General features: G+C 36.9%; 1 protein-coding gene across 1 annotated transcript; it reads right to left on the reverse strand.

Annotated features, from left to right (window-relative positions):
- Window positions 1-5,180: 5,180 nt before the first annotated feature.
- LOC107610130 (DELLA protein 1) lies at window positions 5,181-7,104 on the reverse strand. Its single transcript, XM_021107344.2, has one exon. It carries the CDS (start codon window positions 6,979-6,981, stop codon window positions 5,371-5,373), a length of 1,611 nt encoding a protein of 536 aa, XP_020963003.2. The 5' UTR covers window positions 6,982-7,104; the 3' UTR covers window positions 5,181-5,370.
- Window positions 7,105-9,699: the final 2,595 nt, after the last annotated feature.

Raw genomic sequence — 9,699 nt, forward strand, 5'->3', positions numbered from 1 at the left:
CTCATTTTATTATTATTTGTTTTTGAAGAGAATGGCAAGGATATGTAATGAAGATGTATGCCTTGCGGATAGTGCAAGTTCGCACACTATTCTCAAAAGTGATATATATTTTACCCATCTTGTGCCAAAAGAGGAATATGTTAACACTATTATTGGCTCAGGCAATGTGATAGAAGGCTCCGGAAGAGCTATAATTTTGTTTCCTGGAGGAACAAAATTTATAATAAATAATGCACTGTTATCTACCAAGTCTCGAAGAAACTTGTTGAGCTTTAAAGATATTCGCCGAAATGGATATCATATTGAGACTATGAATGAGGGAAATCATGAGTATTTATGTATCACAACTCATGATTCAAATAAGAAAGTTATATTAGAAAAATTACCCTCGCTTTCATCTGGGTTGTATTATACTAAGATTAGTGCAATTGAATCACATGCCACTGTAAACCAGAAGTTTACTAGCCCAAATGAGTTCATAACTTGGCACGACCGATTGGGTCATCCGAGAACAACCATGATGAGAAGAATTATTGAAAACTCTCATGGACATTCACTAAAGAACCGGAAGATTCTTAAAACTAGTGAATTTTGTTGTGCTGCATGTTCTCAAGGAAAGTTAATTTTAAGGCCATCACCAGTAAAGATTGGATTTGAGTCTCCTGAATTCCTGGAAAAGATTCAAGGTGATATATGTGGACCTATTCATCCACCATGTGGATCTTTTAGATATTTTATGGTCCTAATAGACGCATCTTCGAGATGGTCACATGTGTGCTTATTATCTTCTCGCAACCTGGCGTTTGCGAGATTATTGGCTCAAATTATTCGATTAAAAGCACAATTTCCAGAAAATCCAATCAAAGCAATTCGTCTTGATAATGCTGGTGAATTTACTTCCCAAGCTTTTGATGCTTATTGTATGGCTAATGGAATAAGTGTTGAACATCCAGTAGCTTATGTTCACACGCAAAATGGGTTAGCAGAATCACTTATTAAGCGCCTCCAATTAATTGCTAGACCCTTGCTTATGAGAACAAATCTCCCAACCTCGGTTTGGGGCATGCTATTTTACATGCCGCAGCACTTATTCGTTTGAGGCCAACGAGTTATCATCAATTCTCTCCTATGCAATTAGCTTTTGGCCAGCAACCAAATGTTTCCCATTTAAGAATATTTGGGTGTGCGATATATGTTCCTATTGCACCACCTAATTGCACTAAAATGGGACCCCAAAGAAAATTGGGAATATATGTTGGATATGATTCTCCCTCTATAGTGAGGTATCTTGAGATACAAACTGGTGATGTGTTTAAAGCCCGGTTTGCGGATTGTCATTTTAATGAATCAAAATTTCCAACATTAGGGAGAGAGAATAAGCTTCCTGAAAAGGAACTTAATTGGAATGCATCATCGTTGATGCATTTAGATCCTCGATCAGGGCAATGTGAACTGGAAGTTCAAAAGATTATACATTTGCAAAGAATAGCAAATGAATTGCCTGATGCATTTTCCGATACAAAGAGGATAACCAAATCTTACATACCAGCGGAAAATGCCTCAATTCGAATTGACGTCCCAATAGGACAAGTAGCCACTGAAGCAAATTCACGGCAGAAGCGTGGCAGGGCGGAAAATGCCCCAATTCGAATTGATGTCCCAGTAGGACAAATAGCCACGGAAGCAAATACACGCCAGAAGCGTGGCAGGCCTGTCGGTTCCAAAGATAAAAATCCTCGAAAGAGAAAAGAGGTAAATAATATTTCTGTTGAAAAAGACATAGTAAAGACACCGGCAGTTGTCCAAAATTCTGATATAACGCCAGAAGACGTTCAGGTACCTGAAAATTGTGAAAATGACGATATCTCGATAAATTATGTCTTTACAGGAGAGAAATGGGACCGAAATAAGACAATTGTCAATGAAATATTTGCATATAATGTGGCATTAGATATCATGCATGAAAGTAAGGATCTTGAGCCAAGATCAGTCGAAGAATGTCGACAAAGGAATGATTGGCCAAAATGGAAAGAAGCCATGAAGGCTGAATTAGACTCACTTGCAAAACGTGAAGTCTTTGGACCTGTAGTCCGTACACCTGAAGATGTAAAACCTGTTGGATATAAGTGGGTATTTGTGAGAAAACGAAATGAGAAAAATGAAGTTGTGCGCTACAAAGCTCGACTTGTGGCACAAGGTTTTTCACAAAGGCTCGGTATAGATTATGAAGAAACGTATTCCCCTGTAACATTGCGCTATTTGGTCAGTTTATCTGCATATCATAAATTGCATATGCATTTAATGGATGTGGTAACAGCCTATTTGTACGGCTCATTAGATCGGGATATCTATATGAAAGTCCCTGAAGGACTAAAGATATCCAAACCATCCAATGAATATTCGCAAGGGTTATACTCAGTCAAATTGCAAAGATCTTTATATGGTCTAAAGCAATCTGGACGAATGTGGTATAATCGTCTTACTGAGTATCTGGCCAAAAACGGATTCAAGAATGATGATATCTGTCCGTGTGTTTTTATAAAGAAATCTGCATCTGGATTCGTTATAATTGCTGTGTACGTTGATGATTTAAATATCATTGGGACTCTTGAAGAGATTCCAACAATTATAAAAATTCTAAAAGAAGAGTTTGAGATGAAAGATCTTGGAAAGACTAAATTTTGTCTCGGCCTGCAGATCGAGCATATAAAAAGTGGGATCTTTATTCATCAAACAACATACACAGAAAAGATCTTGAAAAGATTTTATATGGATAAGTCACATCCATTAAGTACCCAAATGATCGTAAGATCTTTGGATGTGAAAAAGGATCAATTCCGTCCTAAAGAAGAAAATGAAGATATCCTTGGTCCTGAAGTACCATATCTTAGTGCCATTGGAGCGCTAATGTATCTTGCTAATAATACGCGACCCGATATATCATTTGCTGTGAATTTACTAGCAATATATAGTTCCTTTCCAACCAGAAGACATTGGAGTGGAATCAAACAAATCTTTCGATATCTTCATGGGACGGTTGATATGGTATTGTTTTATCCCTATGGATCCAAGTCACAACTAGTTGGCTATGCAGATGCCGGATACCTGTCTGATCCACATAAAGGGAGGTCTCAAACAGGATACCTATTCACATATGGTGGTACAGCTATATCATGGAGGTCCACGAAACAGACGATAGCAGCAACCTCCTCTAATCATGCTGAAATACTGGCGATTCATGAAGCTAGTCGCGAGTGTTTTTGGCTGAGGAGTCTGATTCAATATATTCTGTCATCATGTGGACTGATTGATCATAAGATAGCTCCAACTGTCCTGTTTGAAGATAATACAGCATGCATTGCTCAACTTAAAGGCGGATACATTAAAGGCGATAGAACAAAGCACATTTCTCCCAAATTCTTCTTCACTCATGATCTTCAAAATCAAGGGACAATTGATGTCCAACAGATCCGCTCAAGTGACAATCTGGCAGATTTATTTACAAAGTCACTCCCAAAATCCTCCTTTGAAAGATTGGTACATGAGATTGGGATGCGCCGATTTCGAGACATTAAATGATGTCGGCAAGAGGGGGAGACTGTACTCTTTTTTCCTTGGTCAGATTTTTTTCCCATTGGGTTTTTCTTGACAAGGTTTTTAATGAGGCAGTCCCCATTACAAAGGATATTGTACTCTTTTTCCTTCACTAAGGTTTTTCCCACAGGGTTTTCTTTTAGTAAGGTTTTAACGAGGCAATAATCCTAAAATGGACATCCAAGGGGAGTGTTACAATATGGATGTCCATATCCATTCTATGTCTACTCAGCAAGCACTCTTGGAAAGTACATGCATTTAAGAATGTGCGGTGCATGCTTTCCAACCTTTGAAAATGTGAACCTTGAATTTGTATAAATAGAGGAATGATCTTAGGCTTTATACGGCAACATAAGCAAGTAATAAAAACCTATTCCCTCTTTATGTTACAATCAAATATTCTTCTCCTTATATTTCTACTACAATTCTTTCTCTTCTTTTATTTTATAAGTATTTTAAATTCTATTTTCTATTACTCTTTACATATAATATTAATAGCAATATTAATCATCTTTATTATATTGAGATTGTACCAATAAACAAATGCGATTCTCTCTCTTTATTTTTAATACTTCTTTCTATCTTTGTATATATATACACAATACAACATATAATTTTATTATATATATATATAAATTATTATTGAGCTAATTATTTTAATACTAGAGTCTTCTATTTATACATCTCTATTATATATATATCTTTTATTTCACAACACAAAGATAATTGTATAATAATGTAACGCGATAATCTCCTCATTTTTATTAAGTTATTAAGTGCTTTAAATTGAGCTATTTAGTAGCAATCACTTTTTATGATAAAGACGATAATGTTTGGTGTTTAGAATCTACTTCAACTAGAAATTGTGTAATATCCACCATACTTGTTTTATTTGTAGAAGTGCATTGCAAAATTGTTTAACATTTGATATATAATTTGATGTTTAGATTTAATTTGTAATGTATTATTATAGAAATAATTAAAAATATTAAATTTATTTAAGTATCTTAATTATATTATTTTTTATATAACTTTTATTGAATTAAATAATTTTCATAAAGATCTGAAAAATTATATATCACCAAATAAATTAAAGATGGAGAGACTTTTTCCATTGAGAACGGAAATGGGATCCAGAGAAGAGAAGTTCCAGAGGCTATTGATGAGTAAGAAGTAGGGACTAGGGAGTTATCTTAGTCCACATTTCCTTTCACTGATGCGGATCTCTATTATTAACCTATTTTTAAGGTGAAAACTCAAATGCAATTGATTTTATGTGAATTTAATGTCTAAAAATTTATTAGATAAAAATTTAATTAAATCAGTTAAATTATTTAACTGCTCTTATTTATTAACTTCACGTGAAGTCAACTGTAAATGAATTTTCACCTGTTTTTAAAGTATTTCTTAACTAAATACTTTTTTTAAAGTTAGTTATTAAGTGAAACTACATGTATAAATTGTCTACGAAAATCCAACTTCAGGACTTCAAGTCTTCAGCATATATAGATAGTATTAATCTAAAACTATCCACTTTAAGAAAACAAACAGAATACAACATATACAAACCAAAGCGAAAATTCTGCAAATAAAAAATCTGATTAAACAAGCTACTTTATTTAATTAATTTATTTAGACTCTTCCTTCTTTATTACTGAAGTTACTCTAGTTATAACTCAGCTCATTCTAACGTTCACCTACAGTTAAGATTATGTTACAATTTAAGTCACCGATTCCGAGAAACCAGCGAGTCAGTCAACTCGTTAGTTCGTTCACTCAATGGCGGCGGGCGCCGCCGGCGACTCTCCACGCGGATGTAGCAATGAGTGGCCTCATTTGCCAACCGAGCAACAGACACCCGTCGTTCTCCTCCACCCTATACCCTTCTCCTCCGGCGAACAGAGCCAACAGCATCCTCGCCTGCCTGAACGCGTTCGAACCGAGCCGGATTGGTTCGAACCCAGCCGAACCCATCCTGACTCTCCACTGAGCCAGCGTTTCATGCCGCTCCACACGGTCCTCCCCTTCGCACGCCACAACGTTGCATATCTGCCTCCCTAAGTAAACCTCCGAAAGAGTCCCATCCTCATTTACCGATCCTTCCATCGAATCAAACAAACTCGAGTAATAATGCATCGCCTCCGTGAACCGTTCAAAAAACACAGGACCGTTATGGTTCGCTTCCTGCTCCACCACCGTTACTATCTCCGGTTCGATATTTTTTACTGTGTTCAAAACCCTCTCGAGAGAACCGGGCTTGGCGAGCATACGGTGAAGCTCAAAGACGGCGTTAACGGCGACGGCTTCTCCTGGTTTGATATCAAGAGCCGTTGGATCAAGATCCGAGAGGCTGTTACAGCCGAATCCCCGGAACTCGAACCGAACCTGAATCGTTCTCGCAAGCTGCGAAAGCCTCCAACCGACTTGTTGAAGAGTGTCGGTGTCCTCCGGCGATGTCGGTCCGATTCCGGTTAACCGGAATGATGGTGGTCCGCCGGGACGGAGTGCCAGGGCCTGCATGAGGGCGGGCCACTGAAGCCCCTGCTTCAGGCCGAAATCGATGACGTGGACGGTGGTTGCGGAGGAGAAAGCTTCTAGAATCGCTTGGTTGGCGGTGAAGTGCGCGAATTTGAGGTACGGGCAAGTCTCGTAGAAGTGGACGTGGAGCATGTCGGAGAGCGAGGGGCTCATGGACTCCTCCGGGAACGCGCCGTAGATTCGACGCGCCAACGCGTGAGAAAAGTTGGCGGCGACTTTCCTCATCGCACCGCCCTGCTGCGACGCGAGGACCGACGCGTGGTTCACGAGCACGTCAGCGAGGTCAAGCTTCTCTTCCTGGATCGCCTGCGCGCAGGCCATGAGCGCGTGAACGAGACGCACGCCAGTGTCCTCGACCGCCACACAATGGCACGTGAGGTCTGAGTGTGGCTCCACTTGCGATTTTACGGTTTCGGTAACCGCTCTAAGGTCGTTGTAGTTGGCTGAGTTTCCGTTGAGAATGTTGAACTGTAAAGGGTCCTCCAGGATTTGCGTAAACGGCAGTGAATTGGTGATTGTGGTGTCGTTTTGGTTATTGTTGTGGGTGGTCGTGGGGGTGAGCATGGTTTTTTCCCAGGGGAAGACATCGTTGGGGTCATCATAGTGAACGACGGCGTCGTCTGAAGCGACGTTGGAAGAGGTACCGTCTTCGCGTGCATTGACATTATTATCCATCATCACCTTTTCGAGCTGCTGGTCCAGCTTCTGGCCCACGTCAGCCATGTTGTCCTTTGATCGCACCTTCTTGTAGCCTATAGCTGCTAGCAATTCGTCCATGCAATTACCACCGGACATTGAAAAGGGTTCATAGGATGAAGAACCCGCGAATATATTATCGTCGGTTATCATCTTATAAATTAGGATTAAACTTTTTTAAATGTGGGTGACACCGAAATGGAATGAGACTGAGAAGAGAGGATAGGTGGCAGAGGGAAAGATGAGAAGCAATGAGAATTGAGAGGGGATATATATAAGGGTGCTTTTTTTTTGTATAAAATTTTATTAAGTTAAACATTCTAAACTTGTAATAATATATAATATAATGTAAAAATATTATTTATATATTAAAATAAGTTATTAATATAGTTGTGTATAAATAAATGTAATTTAATTTATTTTTATATATATTTATATTTTAATATATATTTTATACTAATAACTGATTTTAGTAATTAATTTTGATATACATATAACATAACTCTATCTAATGTGATGATGCTGTCCTTCCCTAATTATATATTGATGTATATAAAAAATAAAAAATAATTTTATTCATTAAAAATAATATATACTTAATAAATATACGTGTAAAGTTACGTTATTGTTTATTTTAATGCATAAAAATTAAAATAATTATTTATATTATATATTTGTTATTTATTAGGTGAATATTTTAGTGTCTATCACATTATACTTAAATTATTAAAAAAAAATAAATAATATTTAATAAATTTTAAATAATTAATTTTTTATTTTAAAAAATTAGTTAAATAATTTAAATATTATAACAAATACACCATAAAATTTACTTATTTATTATTAAATTTGGTGTTACTATATTTTATACTTTTAATAAATCAATTATTAATTATTTTAAAAAATACAGGTCAATTGAGAATACAAAAGAAAATTATGTTTCTTTAATCTTTATATTTACTATATTTGGGGGGGGGGGGGTGATGCGGTGATACGTGTGATGCTAGGAATGAGGGTGGGGGGAATGGTCAAGAGGCAGAGAAAGAGGCGTGGCAAGAGCAGATTGCATGGAGAAAGATGATGAAGAAGGACCCGAAGATGAGGATGGAGCATAGAGTAGAGCTCGTACACACCATGCACAAGAGGAACCAGGTGGCGCCGTACGCATAAGCCATTGAAGCCTTTTTTGAGTCTATTCGGGGGATGTGGGCTCCACACCCTTCACATACACTTACATTGCATCACACCTAGGGGTGGCAAAACGGGTCGAGCCCGTCGGGCCGATCCGCTAAACCCGCTAAAAAAGGCGGGTTGGGCTAGGATTTGGAGCCCGCCAAATTAAAAAAACCCGCCAAACCCGCACCGCCAAATTGGCGGGTTTTGGCGGGGCGGGGCGGGCCGGTCCGCCGGGCCGAAAATTTTTATTTTTTTAATTAAATAAAAGAGTGATTACTATTATAAAATTAATAATTATAGAATTTTTAAACACTTTTTTTCATTTTTTGTTTTTATTCTTTTTTGAGTTATTAACTTTATTTATTTTATTTTACAATTTCGTATATATGCTCAAATTATGTAACTTATTTTTTAAAATAAAGATGATTCTATATATTGACAAATATTATTTTGAACAATTTTATTGAAGTTAAAAATTAAAAAAAATAGTAAAAAAATTATATTATAATTTGATTATTTTTTATTTGTATTTGATTTTTTAATTATTATTTTTTGGTTAATTTTAATGAATTTTATTTTTCAAAAAAAAAAAAAAGAGTCAAGCGGGCTAGCCCGCCAACCCGCCAATCCGCCATAAAGCGGGGCGGGCTAGCATTTTGAACCCATTTTAATTGGCGGGGAGGGCCGGTCCGCCCCGTTTATGTGGCGGGCCTAGGCGGGACGGGGCGGGTTGGGGCGGACCGGCCCGCTTTGCCATCCCTAATCACACCCATGACTCAACTCACCCCTATCTACTTCACTTCGCGCGTGTCTTGCAGTTTCGGTTTCTCATTTGGCTTTGTTATAACTTATAAGCTCTTACCTGGGTTATTGTTGCCCTGTTGGTAACAATGGTTGGTGAAATGGAAGTGAGGTGTTGGAACAATCAACAATGCTGAATCCTATGCTCTCTTTCATCCATTTCCAAAGTGCACCAGCTTAGGGGGAACATTTGATTGGTCACCCTATATTATTTTCGAAGTGTGTTTGGTTACATGAGAAAGGAAGAGTAAAAAATTCAAGAGTTAATACTTATTTGGATATAGGTTATTTATATTTAAATTAGAAAAGATTCGAATGCTGATAAAATTGAGTATATATAAAAAATTAAAACTAAAGTTATATACATATAAAGATAAATATCGGTCGACAAAATAATTAATTATTAAATTTTTGTTAATAATTATTCTGTAAATACTAAATATTCATTTTTTTTCTTTTTTATTCATCTTCCTTCTATAACTACCACCGTCTCTCTTTGTTGGATTGCACAACATAATTCAATTACAATATTTTTGTCATACTATATATACAATAGTATTTATGTTTAAATATGAGTAGTTTGATCTGTGACATAGAATATGAAAGCATGAAGATTATAATATCACTGAAGTGAGTGTGTCCAAAAAATATAGACATTATGATCATTTTATTTTATCTCAAAATTCACAACAAGTACATATTTGCCTTATCCAGAAAAATGTAAGTCTAGTTAAGTAGTTGTAGTCAAGACTAAACTAAGAGGTTGCATTGAGTTTGATAAGATGGAGGACCAACAATCTTACCAAGTTGATGACCAAACTCCTTCTAATTTGGTGGTTGACATTGGCCACTACAAGAAAAAAGGCCTGTCGCCACACTTTTTTCTTGTCACGC

Source organism: Arachis ipaensis, chromosome B7, assembly GCF_059453495.1.
Source record: "Arachis ipaensis isolate K30076 ecotype BB chromosome B7, ASM5945349v1, whole genome shotgun sequence".
Classification (NCBI taxonomy): Eukaryota; Viridiplantae; Streptophyta; class Magnoliopsida; order Fabales; family Fabaceae; genus Arachis; species Arachis ipaensis.

Excerpts from the sequence above, each read along its gene's own strand:
- LOC107610130 (XM_021107344.2), bottom strand. The coding sequence starts at position 6,981 with ATGATAACCGACGATAATATATTCGCGGGTTCTTCATCCTATGAACCC.